The sequence below is a fragment of the Euleptes europaea genome, chromosome 3 (assembly GCF_029931775.1).
Source record: "Euleptes europaea isolate rEulEur1 chromosome 3, rEulEur1.hap1, whole genome shotgun sequence".
Taxonomy (NCBI): Eukaryota; Metazoa; Chordata; class Lepidosauria; order Squamata; family Sphaerodactylidae; genus Euleptes; species Euleptes europaea.
In genome coordinates, this window is record NC_079314.1 from 76,544,978 (window position 1) to 76,564,349 (window position 19,372).

Here is a 19,372-nt window from a genome sequence, read left to right on the forward strand (position 1 = left end):
AAGCATTTCCAAGCCAAAATGGGGGGTCTGAGGTGCAATCTAACCTGGATAACACTTTTTTAAAACGTAGTATATACTGAGTGAGTTAGGCCCCAAAAAGAACCTTTTCTGTTACTTTTCTTTTACAGTTTTGCCCTTTTAAATTGCAACATTCATTGTAACATTCTGTTTGTGTAGTGATGGTTAAGTGGCATTCCAAAGATGTAGCTATTAGAATAAGCCCAAGGCCATTATGAACAGCTCTGTTTTGATTGTCTGCTATTATTTAGTTAGCAATTCCAAAATGGAATTTTCCTATGAATAGATTGTTTGCTGTCTGTATATTTTATAGCACTGCCTTCCCTAACAGTGCTCCAGAGTCACAATTCAGATGTGCTGACACCCTAGAAGCAATTGCAGAGTGCAAAAGGGATACTGGGAACTAGAACAATCTGCCAGAAACCAGAGGTGTGCATTCAATTGTGCAGCTGGATTCTTCATAAATATATGAAGTGATGTTTTAAAATGGATCAGGGTGCAAGGCTTGCCTCTGACATTATTTTTTCCATTAGAAGACTTGTAAGAGAGGAATTGTATAATTACTTGTATAACATCTTCTGTTGTACTGTCCAGAGTGCCAGCATGGTATAGTGATTATGAGCGGTGGACTCGAATCTGGAGAACCGGGTTTGATTCCCCAGTTCTACACATGAAGCCTGCTGGGTGACCTTGGGCTAGTCACAGTTCTCTCTGAACTCTCTCAGGCCCACCTACCTCACAAGGTGTCTGATGTGGGGAGAGGAAGGGAAAGTGATTGTAAGCCACTTTGAGACTCCTTAAAGGTAGAGAAAAGCGGGGTATAAAAACCAACTCTTCTTCTTCTTCTTCTTCTTCTTCTTCTTCTTCTTCTTCTTCTTCTTCTTCTTCCATAATGGAGATATGTACATACCTCTTTCACCAAAGAGAGAAGCCACTCTGCTACTGAGGTTGTATAGCCATGATCCACAATTTAGTGCCCATCAATGTGTTTCCTGGTGTTTACTTCCCAAAGCAAAGAGCCAAACCTGTGAGGAGGAGGTGCTTCAGAGGAGCCCAGAAGATATTACACCTTTCTGTCTGCCAGGTGCATCTATTTGGAAATAGCTGCCTTCCTTATAGGAGGATGCTTGGTACTTCCCAGTGCGTAATGATTGACATCAGCCCCCAGTGACTTCCATTAGGTGGTGGCAGCCACTGCTCCTGTTCTCAGAATTCCAAAAGTGCCCACTAAGTTGGGACTCTGTTGGACCAGAAGCCTATGTACATGGTTTTGCCCTGCCCACCCCCTCATCTTTCAACAAATTACAAGACATCTGATACACTTTCACTTCCCCTAACCTTCCAAACACATTTCACAAAAGCTGCTCTGAATGAAGGAAAACAGCCAGGGCTAAGAACTGAGCAGCCAGCATCCTATTTTGGAGCATGCAGTCCACATAGGCTAATTCCCTTACAGTATAAATTTTGCTCCTAAAATACTGAAAACACTATTACACCAAGACGTTTTACTTCTAGATTGAATGTTGGTCAGTGTTTTTTCCCCTTGATACATCCGCAGTCTTTTTCACTATAACAACACTGTGTCTTCATCATCTTCCACTTGTAGCAGAAAGCAAAAAGAACAATGCTGTGATTTAATGTATGCCAAAACATTTATGTAATATAGAAGGTGCCCCAGCTCCTGCACACACTCACAGCAATTTTTCCTGATATTGCTGTTTCTCCAGAAAATTTGGTCCCTCTTTGCCCCAGGCTTCCCTCCCCCTACCCAGGTTTTCCTTTTGCATGACAAATATTGATTTAGACAACCCATGCGTGTGATCACTCTAAACTCATTAGAGGTTATTTCTGAGGCCTTAATTATCCCTTCCCACACACAAACACACAGGAGGGAAAATGTTAAGGCAAATTATCCATAGCTTGAAAGCCACAAGCAGCATACTGAGTCATTCTATCACAAGAGATAGGTTTACTGGCCTTGAAGCAAGTCCCTCTTGAGATCTATGGGGGAAGAAAAACCGAACAGGAGTAATTATGAAGGGCCTACCTCCACCTTCCGGTCCATAGGGAGCCATGATGCCAGAAATTCCCCACCTCTACCCACTGGCAGGAGAAAATGAAAAGTATGGTAATAGACAACTGCTAAAACTGTCAATGCAAAGCCATGACTATATATGTGTGTATGTATGTGTATCGTAATACAACTTATAATACCTTTTCTGTACAGTAATTTGGCTGCCTGTTGTCAATACTGTCTTGCTATGTAGTCATGTATGGAATGGTAGACAGGTCTGTTTTCAAGCACCCTTCATAAACTGCAGGAGCATTTTCATTTATTAATGTAGTTGAGGAAATCCTCCAATATCAATTTGTCTAAAGAGGTACACCCTGATCCAGTAGTACCCATTTTCTCGTCAACATTTAAGGTCTGTGGGAATGGGACCCATTTTTCTTTATCATGGTTCTCTAAAGTACCAGGCACAGAGATGGAACTACATAAAATAACAAGAATAACAACTTATTTCATATGAAGAGATCCAGAACAGAAGGAGCTGATCTACTTGAATTAATTGTTTCAAGATCATTCTGTATCCTGGCTCGGTCTTCTACTATATTTGTTACCCCTCCCAATTTAGTATTGTCTGCAGATTTAATAAGCATACCCTCTATTCCTTCATCCAAATCATTTGTAAAGATGTTGAACAACACAGGGCCCAGGACAGATCCCTGAGGCACTCCTCTAGTCACTCCTCTCCAAGTGGATGAGGAACACTTAACAAGCACTCTTTGGGTGCAATCTGTCAACCAGTTACAGATCCACCTAACAGTAATAGAATCTAAATCACATATTCCCAATTTGTCAACAAGAATATTATGTGGAACCTAATCAAAAGCCTTACTGAAATCAAGATAAACTATGTGTACAGCATTCCCCTGATCCAGCAAGGTAGTAACTTTCTCAAAAAAAGGAGATAAGATTAGTCTGACATGACTTGTTCTTGAGAAACCCGTTCTGGCTCTTAGTACTCAGAGCCATCCTTTCAAAATGCTCAAGACTATGTAAAGGGGTTAGTCGGGGGCTTTTATTTTCTTCCAGCATCAAGGGTTGGTGTCTTTAAATGATCACAGAGCCCCATGAAAGTTTCCATCTATAGAGTCAAACAGAAATAATTAACAGTACCATTTTTAGAATTAATAACGCCCACACTCTCAGCCTAACTTACCTCACAGGGTACTTGTGAGAATAAAATGGAAAAGAGGAGACTGGAATAAGCCACTTTGGGTCCCAATTAGGGAGCAAGATGGACTATAAATGAAGTAAATAAACCTTCCCGCACTTTCTCCTTTCCAAATGCTGCCATTCCTTCCCAAATATGCAAAATGAGCTTTTGCCCTTTCACTGTGGGAAGCAAGTGAACATTTGTAAGGGGAGGATTAGTGTACAGAAAGTAAAGGTGCATTGTGGGAAGGACTGTATTTGTCTGTGGACTGTCTGGTGTTCAGGTATGTAAACATTGGGGAAGTTCCTAGGACTGTCACTGATCAAAAACTAAAGCAAGGCACTAAATAGTGCCATGTTATGTTGCCCTGAATTAATATACTAAGCTGAAGTTGTACACAGACTTGCAATGAAATTCTATTCATACGGCTGTGGAAGACCCAAAAATCAACCCTTCCTTCCCCCACACTCCCCCAAATGGCCTGACTTTATACTTAGTTGTCATACTTTGACTTTATATACATCTTGCAGGCATGTTAGAAAGGCCTTGATATCCAGAATTTACTCGGTTTGTGCTAATTCTGTTCCAGCTTAGCTGTCTTTGACCATAGCAGTTCTGTAGGTGCTTCATCCTAGTTGAAATACATGAGTTCTAAATTTTGCCTTCTGAAGAGGGAGAGATTGATTTTTTTTCATTAAGTACTGATCAGCTACCCCTTAATTTCCATCTGAAAAGCCAATGACAATCTAGCTTTCTCATTATCCTTTTTGTTTCTCGTGGTGGTGGAAAGTGCAGTCAAGTCACAGCTGACATATGGCAACCCCATAGTGTTTTCAAGCAGAGGTGCTTTGTTGTTGCCTGCCTCTGTATAGCAACCCTAGACATCCTTGGTGGTCTTCTATCCAAGTACTAATCAGGGTCAACCCTGCTTAGCTTCCAAGATCTGATGAAATTGGGCTAGCCTGAACCATCGAGGTCAGGGCATATATTTTATTCTCTTCTTTTTGCGCTCCACAATCTCTGTCTTGTCCCTGTACATTTGATACAGCTAATAGGTGTTTAGCCATTCTATTTCTGTAAGACCCTTGATTTTTCTCAGAAATGTCACTTTTTAAATAAATGACTGCATTGAACAGACCTTCTCCACAAGCCTCTTACTGAGAGTATTCTAAGCTTTTTTGTGGATTAGCAGCAGTGTTACTGATATCAATATCATTGTATTTACTGCTGCTTCATTCCAGATGGGATGCAGGTTTTTTTGTTTGTTTTAAATAATGGGCTGACATCTTTAGCACTAAACTTCCATAAAACAAAGTATGTCACTCAAGAAGCCTGCTTTTTAAAAGCTTTTTTATTAGCCCCTTCCCCTGAGATGTTCTGGTAAAATCAGGAATGCACAATACAAATTGTTGTGAATTTTTCCCCGTTTGTTAGCTTCCATGTTCTGAATATTAATCAAAGCAACTGAAGAAGCAACAGCTTCCATTTAGTCCTCTCTATCGAAGAACGGTGCTGAAATGCATAGCCAACAGCCTCATCTAAATCCACCAAACAACATCCTCTCACAGGGACCTAGAGCTTGCAAGGCCAAAGGGTTATTTTTGAGAAAGCTTTTCATGGGAAAATTACAGAAAGGTTTCTCTTTGTGCTCCCCTTCTGAAAGCATTTCTGGCACAATGGAATGGTGACACACCGATGCTATGTTCTCCCTATGCTATGCGCTGTTGTAGACAGATATCCTGATTGTATGACAGGCAATAGATCTGTGCTGCAGTAGTTCACTTTCTGCCAGTGTAGTGACCCAGATCAGGCTTACTTTCATATAATTAGCAGCTCCCTTTACTTGCCTAGTCTGCTTAAAAGCCTTTGAAGCAAACACCTGTTCCCTCCAACAAGTCTCTAGAAGAACTGCATTCACTATTCATGGGTAGCCCAAACCTGCCGTTTTTGCAATTAAGAGTATCTATAACTCACTCGAGGGTTCAGGAGTACAGACTTGACGCCTCTGTTTCTACTTTTATTCATGCTAAACTAAATTATATAGGAATAATGGTTCTTTGGGGTCATTGTCCCCATGTGACAAATTTTTCTGAAGATGAATGTGAATGCGTCATGAAGTCTTTATTGTTTATTTATTGTCATTTTAAAAAGAAGCAGAAAAGATAATGCTATCAATTGCATCTGAGAAGAGCTCTATGAGTCACATGATGATTGTCCTTGAGTGCTATTATTGCCTTGTGCATGAGCTTTGGGGGTGAGGCAAGGGGGGATGTGACATCAGCCAATGCTCTGAAAATAGTTTCCAGATCTCTGGTTGACACACTGACATCACGTCAGTGTTGTTAGTGGGACATGATGTTGACACATTGCACAACATCATTTCTAGCCCCACTGTTTTCCCACAAGCCCACAGGCAAGGACAGGTGGGAGGGCCAGAACTGTGTAAATGGCATGCCTATCTTACTACCATCTTGTTGCCTTTAGACCTATTTTGGGGAAAAGGTGGTCTATAAATGCCCTAAATAATAAGTGAGCTTAGATTTTGCCATTATATGGAGCGACGGTCACCAATCTAGAACTGCTATTGTGCAGTTAGTTGTTTATAACAATTTGCACATTCCCAGTCACGTGAAAAGATACAGCCAGCCTGTTCAGTGGGCACTGGGTTAACGTTAGGAGGCAGAGGCATTAGCTGCAAGTGTAATAACCTAATTCCATTTGCATATCTTTGTATTTACATCTGGGTGTCCAACTTCATGATTAAACTGCCCCCATCTAGATAAGGTAAGCTGCACATGCAAAAGGTGATATGTAGAACTTAAAAAAAAAATACTCACCACTGCTTTCCAAAAAGATCCGTGGTTTTATCTCATATATTTTTGGGGCCACAACAGGCTTCAAATAAGGTTTTTATCTGTTTGTTTGTTTGTTTGTTTAGCTGCATGAGTTTCTTGCACATGTGTTTCAGCTATCCTGCCTTCTGAGTTCAGTGGTTTCCAGATTAACATCATAAATATAGACTACCATTTGCAAGCTTTGTTTAACGAGAATAATTGGACAAAACACTAGGCCAGTGTGATGGACTGGTTACGTTCCACCTCTCCCTAAGAGCGACCAATGGGAGCTGACGAAAGGTTAAGGAGAGACGGTTGCAAAACAGTAGTTTGGGGATGGCAGCTGTAGAGTTGAAAGAGAAAAGAGTATATCTAATTGAGTGAAGCTGAGGCAAAGATCAGCTTAAAGCTCACTGACTAGAAAGATTGAATTAGTAACACAAGATCCAAGATGCTGGAATAGGGGAACAGTTCAAAGGTTTAGTAGAGGTGAAACATTGTAACCTCTACCTTACTTTCTTCAGTGTTATGTTAAAACCATAAATAAAAGTTAACTTTCTGTCTTCTTTAACATGATGGACTGTGTGTCTTAGGGAAAGAACACGCGCACCAGTGAAGATCTCGGCCTAAATATGTTTATGATGTGAATAAATGGTGGCAGCATGTGAATGGAAGAGTGTTGGAGACCCCAGCCTCAATAACTCTGTGAACTGTTTGAGAGAGGGCCTGCTGAAAGGGAGGTGCTGGTGTCTCTGAGTAAGAGAGAGGACCAGAGAGTGGAAATAATCATGGATCTCCAGAGATTTTAAAAGAGACAAGAAGGGTAGCGAGTGTGATGGCCTGACCTACTTATAACCCTGAACCTGAAAGAGAGAGGTGTAGAGGGCAGTAGGCACGCTGTGCGAGTGGAGAAGAGACATCACAGTTGGTGACAAAAGTAGTGTCAGACTCCTGGATGGCTGGGAATTGAAAGGCAGAACTGTTCATGGTTACTTTTAAAAAAATGAGCTATAGGATGCTGCATAAGAAGAAATGTAACTATCTAAAATGTCTGTATTATATGATGGAACTAGCACTGAACTGGGGTGAAGAAGATTAAAAAATAAAACAGCAGGTGTTTTTTGGAGTTTATCTGAAGTAATAGAATCATATCAGTTTTAATTAAAATGGAAGTATATGAAGGAATTTGATTTTCAGAAGCCCCGTTAATACAGAAACATTGCTACAAAAATAGTATATATGTGTATACGTGCCTATATGTTTGTCACCAGGAACTGCAACATTTCAGTGGGGTTCTGCAGGAGAACGTCTGAGTGGGTTGTAGCCTGGGCTTGTATAACATGTGAACTGCTAGGCATGAGGAGATCATTACAGCTGCCATCTGCAAATTGTCTGGGGAATTCAGTATATGTGGAATCTGAATTCCACAACTGACCATAGGTACAATCGAAGGGACAAATAGTAGGACCAAGCATGTTGAGAAAAAGAAGTTGCATGATATAGCCCTGGGGGAAAAATACGCTGAAATTATTTGAGCTTCTACAATAGAGTTCCTTAAAATGCTTTATATATATATAGCCTAATAGATTCAGTTTTGAATCTCAGTTTGATTCCTTCTTCAAAACTTTTGCAAACATTTGAAAACTTCAAAATACCTTTTTCAAAACTTGTAAAGATGTTACCACATGTCATTCTGGTTTTCATCTGTCCTCTTCATTTCTTCAATCTCTTGTTGTTTAGTAAGAGCTGTTGTTGCATCCTTTTCTGTCTTGATATACATGTACAGGAATGTGCATGCTGGCATTTCAAGATTAAGCTGAACTTGAGGGGAAGAAGCCAGCTGGACAGAGAGGGAAGGGGACTGGAAAGAAAAGACAAGGGCAGCTGGGAAAGGCAGATTGCTGGCAGGGTTTGGATTGGGAGGTTTCCGGCTGCAGCCACTTGGGATCCTTCCCAGCCCAAACATCGCTGGAACCCACCTTCCCTGACCCCACTTCCACCCTTCACCTGTCTCTCTAAGCTTCCCTCCTCTTTCCTTCATGGCAGCAGTGGGAGAATTTCCCCATGAGTTTCTCATGGGCCTTTGCTTGCACCTCCTAACTGCAACATGATGTACAGCCCATTCCTGAGAATTGGGTCGAAACTCTTTAGGAGGAGGCATGACCTCGCCGCCAGTGTAAGTACGTGTAATCGTGCGATTACACGTACTTATGCTGGCGGCGAGGCCAGTACTGCTGGCGGGTGAGTGTTACAGGACCACGCCTTGCCCCTCTGCCGGCACGGCCTCTCTGTGGCGGCAACAACAGTGTAGAGAGGCTGTGCTGGCGCAGGGGGATGTTCCGGGGGCGGGGCAGGGGGAGGAGCCGCCGGTTAGGTGGCTTCCTACCCCCTTTCGGCCACTTCTACCGGCGCCAGGAATGGCGGTGCTGCACCTGCTTTTTAGCAGGTGCAGCCTCGCTGTTCCTTATGGGGCGAAAGGCCCCAGTTAAACAAAAAAAAAAGCCACGAAACAGCTTTTTTTGTTGTTTAACGGCATATGGAAAACAGCTTCGGAAGAGGCGCAGCTCAGGAATGGGCTGGTAGTCATTCTTTGATATATTGGCTGCTCAGAGGAAAGATAAATCCATGTCATTCTGCAGAACTTTCTTCCCTCTCCACTGTTTTCTCCTCTCCAAACTCATTCTCTTTTTAATATTTGCAATAAATGGGGGATGCAACATAAGCCAAGATTATTGGGCTGCTGTCAAGTACTGAGCCTACGCTGTTTTAAGCAGTGCATATGGCTTATTACGTCTAGGTATAACAGCATATGAGCTGTCCCAATTACGATCAAACCTGGAAGCTGGGAAGGGGCCCTTCATCTAAAATTATGGTGGGATGTGGCATGAGACAACTGCCAACAGGTGGGAGGATCTGTGCACAGAAGAGCAAGAAGCATATGCACAGCAAGGGTCAGCTGTGCTAAATAACTGATGATGATCCCCAGAGAAAGCTTTCACCAAGCCCTTTTAAAGCCAAGAAAGATTCTTCATTGAAATAAGTCTTGGGGCTCAGGAAACAACAACAAATCAAATCAAAAGTGGATTTGGTTCAGCAGGCAGTCTCCAACAGTAGCTAGGCTAATCCATCCTTTTATTGCTTACACATTGCATTTGGAAATCAGAAAAAAAAAACCTCTGAACCTGGAAATTCTGTTTATAGCCATTTCAGCTATTGTATTTATAACTATTCTCCATGCATCTGCTTACTCTTTATCGAACGCCAATGTCCACAAACACAGTATGATGAGATTAAAGTATTCTGAGGTGATGGAATGGATTGCGCGACTTGATGTGGGGGACGGGCACATCCGTAATGCCCTCCCATAAAAACTCCCAGCAAAATAACACACCAGGGGGAAAACGTCTGTCTTAGTCTTTTGCATCCTGTGCTAGCTTTCTATTCAAAAGGGACTTATGAGTCTAGAGGAATGTTGAAAAATATCCTCCCTCCCCTGCAGTCTGAAGTGGTGCAGTCCATTCTACTGCCTCAGCTCTCGGCCACTTCATGTCCACCACATGGTTCTGCTTGTCTCGACCAAGCCTTAACTAGTGCCGATCACCCAATTGTGTGGCAAACAGGGCAGTTCTTTTGTGCTACTCGGTGTCCCTATGGCGGGAGAGGGGTTTGTTTCTGTCATTAGCATTCTCTGCAGTGTGCAGTAGACACTGTTGCCTTTGAACCTCTCTCTGGAAGAAACACAGAAGAGGAAGCGCATAACCCACTGAGATTATCATTTCTTGGAGCCTTGTGAGAGAGAGAGAGAGAGAGAGAGAGAGAGAGAGAGAGAGAGAGAGAGAGAGAGAGAGAGAGAGAGAGAGAAAAGCAAAGCAAACCTGAATAGCAGAAAGCACATTATTCATACTCAGTAATCAAGGCAGGCAGTTTGTGACCCAGTAGCTTTCCTGTCAAGCGGCGAGACTTCAGAGATCTATACACAGGCAAGCATTTCAGTGCAGAGGCAAATTAAGAACAAGCCCTCCTCTGGCTGTTTGCATAACATTAATTTTAGAATGTGTCATCATTTGGCAAAGCTTCATTATTTGAATCATTCCATTGCAACCTTATCCAGTTTTAAATGTTAGTAAATACAGATTTTGTGAACAATGCATGCACAGTTTTCTTTGAGGGAAAATGTCATGTCTCCCCTTCCTATTTTATCGAATGATTATCCTCATTAGAGTACTCACTGCCTTAACCCGAATGCCATTTCCTAACTACCTTTTTTTCTTTCTTGTCATTGCTCAGATCCCTATGTGAAAATTCATCTGATGCAAAACGGAAAACGGCTGAAGAAGAAGAAGACAACAATTAAGAAGAATACTCTGAATCCCTATTACAACGAGTCTTTCAGCTTTGAAGTACCATTCGAGCAAATCCAGGTAACGTCAAACATTACCTCCCTGCCTGACCTTGGAACTCTTTTGCTGAACGCTCATGCGTATTTAACAGGAACTTTGCTAATTGTCAAGTGTGCATGCCTTCATTAGCACCTATGCGCCAATCCTGCCCTATATTAGATGAGCGTGACTACTTCAAGAGGGACACAATGAAATATGCAATGCTTAGGAAGTGTTGATTCATCAGCAAAAAATAGATTAGGAACATTTTACATTCTGCAGCATGGTATTCTGAATGGGAAGCACACTGATGGGGAAACAGATCTATTGACCATGGCTCCACAGTCACAGTCTTGCCATTTTACTCCTTTTTACATTAGTTAATTTCTCTCATTGCATATTACTTAAGGACAGAGAAGTAATGTGTATAGCTCTGGTATCAAGCTATGCAGCTACCTCAGTTCCTACAAATGTAAAATAAATGCCTTTGAGAATAGATCATCTAAAAGGAGGTAGGCTTAATATTTCAGTCTGGGCACCTGAAAGCAGGGTGTATCATCAGCTACAACAGAACTTTACGAAACACTAGAACTAAAGAACTAAAGCAAGTGTACACCAGGTAGATACATCAACTCATGTTTACTGTAACTTCTGGGCAGGTGTACCAAGGGCAGAGTTGGCTAGAGAGTGTGGTCCTTACACATGCACCTTCCAACTCTAAGGTAAGGGGCCCAGAGTCAGCATATACACTAGTCCAATCTTGTGGGTGGTATTTTGAGTAAGCTGTTTTATCTAATTCATCATGTAATTTATCGGATAATTTTTTAGCTAATATATTAGAAAATTCATTTAGAAAGTTTTAGAATTGAATTATGCTTGATCTTTATCAAATATACATAAGCAGAATGAAAACGTGAGAAAGGAAAATGCAAAAGTAATACAATACAAATAACACCAAGAGTAGGAAATATACTAAAATTTATAAATCACATGAATTCAAATCATGCAGATTGGGGAACAAGCAATCAGCAAGCATTCTGAACAATTCCTAGGGAAAGCTGTCCTGTTTAAGGACATAACCAGAGCCTGCTGCATCAGACCAGTAGTCCACCTAGGCCAGCATAGTTTTCACACAACAAGCAGCTAGTTGCACTGGAGGGCCAAACAGTCACGGTGTAGAGGCCAAGATCTTCCTCTGAATCTTCCTCTGAAGATCTTCTTGTCTCCAAGCACTAGTATTCAAAGGTTCACTAACTCTGAATGTGGAGGTTCCCTTTACTCACCATGCCTAGTAACCATTGATATATTTTATTTTTGTTTTTAATTGAAAATGTTTTTAAACTATTATTGTAAGCCACCTTGAACCGCTAAGAAAGGTGGGATATAAATGTTTTAATTAATAAATAATAATGAATAAATGTATCTCTTCTCCGTGAATCTGTCTAAACCCCTTTTAAGGTCATCTGTGCTTGTGACCATCACTATGCTTAAGACTTTATCAATGAGCAATAAAGGTTGATGACAGTGGACATTTTCATTGTATGGGAGAAACAGTTTTACAAGAATAGCATGATCCCTTAAAGCTTGGCACAAAATAGAACCATTTTATCATGCCAGTTTTAAGGCTATTACATGTGTTAAGTATTGTGCAGTCTGGTAAATTTTCTCAGTATCAGCATTGAGGTCAGATAAAAGAAACTGCATAATCCAGGGTTCTAAAGGGAGATTATATTTGGCTAAAATAGGTATAATCCAGCGAGTTCTCTCTGCCTTCCAATTTTTGCAAGTCAGATAAAAAAAACTGCATAATCCAGGGTTCTAAAGGGAGATCATATTTGGCTAAAATAGGTATAATCCAGCGAGTTCTCTCTGCCTTCCAATTTTTGCAAAAGAGGAACGGATGATCTAGAGTTTCAATTATACAGTCTCCACAATCACACAAGCGGTCGTTAAAAGGAATTTTTTAAAAGACCTATGTGGGAAAAGTGGTGAGACTCGCCTTTGATTTGGGGAAGTTAAAAGGTTAAAATATATGGAAAGAACTTCTGGCGGGGGGATTCCCATTGCAGCAGTAGAACAAACTTGACACTCTCTGCCCCAGGTACTACTGAAGTGTAAACTAAATAATCTTCGCCTTAAATCTTTACTGACTTTCTGTTTGTTAGCGCCTGTCGAGAGTTGCAAGGGGAAACCTAAGAAAGTTAATTTACTGTCAGTTTAAGCAAGTTGTCATCACCAATGGGTTAAACCAAAAACTGAACCATGTTATGCATATATTGTGTTGCCCTGAGATGAAAGTAGAGGGAGAGAGGAGAAAAGAGGAGAGGACAGGGCCACTAAGGGTGAGAGGTGGGAAGGTTTCTGCAGAACCCAAACCCAAAGAATTCTTCACCACAAGGCGGAGAAGGTGGGCAATGCAGTAAATGTGCCTCAGGCCCACAGCCTATGCCGCTGCCCTAATATTGGTGCTGCCATCAGTTGCCATGAAGCCCATGGAGATGCCCCTGCCTACCCAGTCCACTAACTGTCTCTCAGTGGCAGCAGAAATGTTGACTGCCAAGCGTGCCTTGTCAAGAACCTTGGCATGAAGCAAAGCCTTGCAGAAGCTGGCCTGGCAGCCTACCATCTAACCCTGGCTAACACTGGTTTCTCCATCCCCTTCCAGAACAATGTTGGGTTGCCACCAGTGCTCCATCAGCAATAGGTACACATGCTGTGCCAGAGGGGCAGGTCAAAATGTCTGATATGAAGTTCACAGTTCTCCTATGATCATGGGACAACTTCCGATATTCCCTGGCAGCCCTATACACTGAGGGTGCCACGGTCCTGCTGAGCGGGGTGTGACCAGGGACCATGTACTAGGGATAGTCATCCTGGAGTGGCCTGCAGAAACCAACACCTTATACTATGGAAAAGGGCTGTCTGTCTAGAGGGATCATCTTGCCAATGAGGCGATTCCATTCGTCTGTGACAACTGCCTCCTTCCCCCTTCCCTCCTGGTTCCTGAGAAACCTGCAAATGGGGGTGGGGGATTTGTTGGACTTCAAATTTAAAGCAAAAGTAGCCTGTGAAAGAATTGCCTTGATTGGGCAAAGAATGCCCCCTTTCTTTTATCTGGAGATACTCCACCTTTTGAGGTGACGTATTCCCGTGCAACCCAATGGAGTAGTTGCACAGGTTTTCCAGGTATGAGTAAGGTTTCAGCCTCGGGCGGGGGGGGGGGTTAAACCTCCTTTGGAGGCTGCATAGCTGTGCTGCCTCCAGTCACCAGCACAGCCCTCCCCCTCAAGAATGGGCTGCCAGGCTCCTAGTATTTATGATTTTGTTGTATATAGATATTCATTTTGTTATGCATAGGACAAATATTTCTGGCTGCGTTGAATTATGTGTTGTGTCTTTAAAACTCTCATATTTTAAGATGAACATGTCTCTGTTCCTTTCACATTCCCCATGTTATTAAAAATAGTCATGGTTTTGGATACTTAACCAGCAAGCAAAAGTGTCTACTAATGTGAGTCAGTGATCATTATAATACACTGATTTACTTGTTTTCCATTGCCTATGAGCAATCAAGGTGCATGTCCTGATTAAGTAACCAGTTTCCCAAGGAGAAGCTGTCACAACTCTAATCAAGGTTCTGATTCTCAGGGATTCCCTCACACCAGGCGTGGTGTTTGCAGGACAATAACCCTAAGTTCCACTTCATTCAGGAAAGTCCCTTACAATGCTTATTACAAGTCCCTTATGTTACACCTGGTAACATAATCAAGTCATTTATCAAGAATGTAATCTCATCTCCTGCCTTATTAGCATCCCCATTAGAGTAACATCATTACACTGAATTTCAGTTTCTGTCGCTGTCAATTTCAGTTTCCTGGCCTTGTATTTTAAGCAGCTCATTTGAGATGTCATTTAAAATAGGGAAGTGCACTAGGAAATAGCCCAACTGAATATATACCCCCCAAAATCCTTATCAGTATTTTGGGGGTATATATGGATCTGAATACACAGCAGAAAATCACAGGCAAAGACAAAGACCTGATCAGATGTATTTGGGAATATCCGGGGTTGGCAGTTAAAGGTCTCCAAAGGTTTTCCCCTCCCTTTGCAGGATTCCCAGGCAACAGGAGGGAGGGGAGAAGGAGACAGTTGTCGCAGACAAATGGGATTGCATATTAGGGGGAGTTGTATTCCTGGGCTGAAAGGGCTTAGGAGGTTGCCTAAAGGTGGCTCCTCCCCTAGTCCGGCATGGGAACGCCCTGGGAACGCCCCCAGGAGGACAGCACACAAAAGTGCACTGTCAGAATGCTGACACGAGGCTGTGCCTGCGTCCCTGGGCGGCGCTGCCATGACAGCACCAGGAGGATGGCGTCTGCCCCGCCCCACCAGCGTCCGTGCCACCCTGGGTGGCATAAGTGGTCTGGGCACCGGCACAGGGGGCCCGAACACCAACGCAGCCCCTTGCTGGCCTTCTAAGGACTTTTGTCCTTTAGGCTCAGGAATGGGCCGAAAAACTTTCAGCTACTCATGATTTAGTCTTTAGAGCTGCTACATTGCCTGCCTCCATGTGGGCTGAGAGAGCTGCGACTGACCCAATGTCACCCAGCAGGCTTCTTGTGGAGTAGTGGGGAACTGAACCCGGTTTCCAGATTAGTATCTGCCAACCTTAACCACTACACTATGCTGGCTCACCTTACCAAAAGGCTATGCTCTCACAATCAGATCAGGCGGTTTGGAGCGAGAAGTACAGTGAGGCATTCTGCATCCAGGTGTGTAGCGTAATATACAATGTCCAAATGGGCCAAGCAGAGCGTGTACAACTATATTTATTGCTGATGTACATCATAAGGCATCAGCCAGAACAATTCAGAAACAGGAACGTTTCCCCAACAATGAGCAAACTAGGCCACTAGATGGCAACAACTGAACATACACTATGTATAGCCTTTAGCAAAAGGTGAGGCACTGCATGAAGGAAGCAGTCCCCTGCATTGGCATTAGTATGGGGTCCAGTTTTTAGAAACACACATTTGCCACTTGACTTGCTACAGCTGCAACGGTCATTGTGGCATCCTCTGGGTCTGGTGGTAAAGTTCACCTGTTTCGTCTTTTGATTTTCTTTTCTTTTTTTCTCATCCTGTTTTAGAAAGTGCAAGTTGTTGTGACTGTTTTGGACTATGACAAGATTGGCAAGAACGATGCCATTGGCAAAGTGTTTGTGGGCTACAACAGCACTGGTGCGGAGCTGCGACACTGGTCAGACATGTTGGCCAATCCAAGGCGACCCATTGCACAGTGGCACACCTTACAGCAAGAGGAAGAGGTAGACGCCATGCTTGCATCCAAGAAGTAGAAGGAAAAGGAAATGAGAGAAGACGCCTTTTCTGCATTTGCCCATATAGTGCTCTTTAGCCAGTATCTGTAAATACCTCAGTAATATGGGTCCTTTTCTTTCCAGCCATGCATCCCCAACACAGATCAGTGGTACTTCAAATCTTGTTTTTATTTGCACAATTTTAAATGTAGAAAGCCCTATAAGGCCCTCCATCTCACCACTGCCCCCAGATCTACTCTTCTTTTAAGCAATATGTGTAGATAGAGCATGACAGAAATTATTTATTGTATCACACAGTTGTACATACCAGTATGCTAAAAAAAAAAATTTATTTCTAGTCTGTTCATTTGTATGTTGTAAGCGTTTCCTAATCTGTGTATATCTAGATGTTTTTAATAAGATGTTCTATTTTAAATTATGTAAATTGACTGAGATATAGGAGAGCTGATAATATATTATAGGGTAATTATCGTATCGTCTGCATTCCAGCAAAAATTCCAACTTGTAAGGCACTAGTAGTGTTACACTGACATCTTAAAGGACAACTTAAATCTGAGCGTTCAAGTGAACCATTAAAATATCAAGATATGCTCACACGGTGCTCCACGAAGGGGCAAATCCCATTGATAGACTGTTCTTGTGGGCAACTTAGCATGATCTGAGCAGCTCCATGGCTGACCTCAAGGAAGCGTAGCCAAAAGCCAGTACACCAATTTTTTTCCCTTGTATATATATATTTATATACAAACAAACCGAAAGCATGGCTTTACACTTAGCAATCGAGGGGTTCAGTTCCTTGCAAGGAAAAGGAGCGTGACTGATTTCACATAAAACATATAAATTTTGGGGGGAGGAGGCTGTTAATCACGGTGGTAATAGGGGATGCAGTAGTAGCAAACCCCTATACCTAACCATGGCAATCACATACCTAAAACCCAGTAGCTCTCCGTTATCACCTTTATACAAAATTTGCATACTGTGAATCCCATTTGTGATTTCACATTCTCTAATTCTAATGAGTTTGCACATTAGACTTTGTAACGAAATATTTTATTATACTAAGCCAGATGAGAAGGAATGCAGAATATTTTTTAAAATAAAAATCACAGCCGTGTGTGTTTATTATACAAAAGTAGTTTCATGGTGACAAGACAGTATTGTAAACTCCCATCAAAAGATTACAAAAATTTAGCCATATTTCTGAATGCACTTCAAAGCAAGCCAAAAGATAACAGCTAGTGACCTTTTATATACTATTTATACTTAATAAGTTTTAATTTGTCCTTTAAAAAAAGTGAAACAAAACAAAGAACAAGTTCTAGCAAACTGAAGCAACCTCTTATGTACACTAGATGCTCGTTTCAGGAGGAGTTTTTAAATGTTTTCAATGTTACTATGTAGTAAATGGCACTATTATGAAGCTATTAGTCATTCAATAAGCGTCTTAAAAGACTGCTCTGTGTATCACTGTGACTGCCGTGTGTGCTTAGAAACTGTAGTTCTCTCAGTGGATAGCAATCAATTTATTCCGTAGTGATATTGTTAAAAAAAAACCACAAAAAAACTGCCATTCCCTTCTACTGCACTGCCGAAGGAGTGCATAGCACAAGCAGTTCTCATGACTATGGACCAATTCAGAACTGAAGAGCTATGCATGGGACAAGGGCATCACACAAACTGGACTGACCACACAGCATTTTGTCGACACTGTGCAATATTCCGCATATTCCCTCTCCCCTCCCTTGCCATTTTAAATGGTAGGTGGCAGCACTACAGTCTGTCCTAGCCAATGACAACATTTCATTGTGTCGTATTGTGGGCATTACTTTTTGATTCTGGTCTCTTCTTTAGAGACGACTCCCACTCATTCATTCATGCATTCATTCATTCATTCATTCATTTATTTGCCAGGCTGTGAACACATTAAATATTTTAAAGTACTTGTTTATCTCTCTCTCTCTCTCTCCCTCTCCCCTCTCATTTTCGAAATCACTCAGCACTAAAAAGAGAGAGAGAGAGAGAGAGAAAGTGTCTTTAAAAAGCACCCTTGGGTGGAAAGTGTGGGATTTTCCCTAGAACATTAAAAGAAAAAAAGAGGTCACCAACAACTTTGGAATGATAAAAATCCCCCTTCCTCAGGGTTGTGTGACTGAATCTTACCCTTAAGAAGTGGAGAATTTAACTCACAAAAAGCAACAAACGGAGTTTGTTACTGCATAATCCCCATTCTACTTAGCTTCCCAGAAAACAGTGGCAGCATCTATCACTCTGAGAGTCTCTAGATTTTCTATATGAAACAGAAAAGGCACAGTCAAGTCAGATAAGCTGAGATGTACATAGGAAAAATCCAACAGGAACACTTTTATAATCTTAAATTCTAAAGGACCAAATCCCACCAAAGAGACAAGTTAACAATGCAATTGTTAATCCCGTGCCAAGTTTCTCCAGTCTGGACCCATTGAAATGAAATGGAGTAAACTGGCATAGAATTGTGCTGCAAATAAGAAGAGAAAAGCTTTTACTCCACTTATAACTTCCTTTACGTTGTTCATCATAGCAGGGATTTAAAAAAAAATGTTGAAATTTACAGGCTTAAACTGCCAGAACTGATTCATTGTGTTAAGGTATTCTTAATGCATCCTCTTACACTGCCAGACTGAATGTCACCACAGAATTGGTTGGTAATGTACTATAGTTCTCAGCAGAGAGCAGACCTGCTATTTGACCAAGATGACATTTTCATCGTCCAAAAAGCCACATGTACCTTTCTGACAAAGCTGTGTAAAGTATTAGAATCTGATGCTGTAGAAAGATCCTAGTTGCCTTTGTGTATATTTAACTGCCTGCTTGAGTGTTTCTATGTGTGGGTTTTTCTCTGTAACTTGTAGAAACGTTTGGGGTGTTCTATCCTGCCATATTGCTCGTGGCCCGCGAGCTGACAAGTTTAGCTGTATTTTAAATTCAGTTTTGATGAGGTGGTTTATATTCTGTTTCACTTTTGTGTAGTGAATCCCACAGTAGTTTTTTCCAGGTGTTGTTAAAATAAAACATACATACTACACAGATATTCAATAAAAATGTTTTATTTCCTGTTGATGCCTCAAGTGTTTCAGATTTTTCTTTCTACATTTTGAAATTTATCAGACACTGAGCTCCACCCTGTCAAATCTGACTTCAGTCAATGCATCAGTGGAAGTGAAAGAAAACGCAATGCTAGATGACATCCCCCAAATTCAGCAGCCCTCGAACACCCTCATGCCCTGTGGTGTACAGACACAGGGTGTCTGTGGTGTACAGACACAGGGCTGCATATTCGGGGTATAGTCTCTGTGTGTAGTGGGGTTGTATGTCATGCTTGTGTTCCACATGCAATGGAATTAAATCATGAAAAATGAAAAGGAAGAAAAGGCAAACCATTCCTCTTAGACTACATGTACAAGCCAGGCTGCAGTGTGCCATAATAAGCAGGCATCTTGCAAGAAGAGCAATAGTTCTAAATACCTCCTTCAAGAAAATGAAGCCATACTCTGTAGGGGAATGCAAAAGAATAAAAACACAGGAACATTTGTCCTGGGGGAAAAAATC

The 19,372-nt window shown here is 41.8% G+C and overlaps 1 protein-coding gene across 2 annotated transcripts in view; it reads left to right on the forward strand.

Annotated features, from left to right (window-relative positions):
• Positions 1 to 16,567, forward strand: part of SYT1 (synaptotagmin 1) — a 189,769-nt gene extending 173,202 nt beyond the window's left edge. For both annotated transcript variants that reach the window (XM_056845856.1, XM_056845855.1), the window contains 2 exons: positions 10,361 to 10,494; positions 15,599 to 16,567. In XM_056845856.1, coding sequence (XP_056701834.1) covers positions 10,361 to 10,494; positions 15,599 to 15,805 — 341 coding nt within the window. In that variant the 3' untranslated portion in view covers positions 15,806 to 16,567. The remainder of the gene's footprint in view (positions 1 to 10,360; positions 10,495 to 15,598) is intronic.
• The last annotated feature ends 2,805 nt before the right edge of the window (positions 16,568 to 19,372 follow it).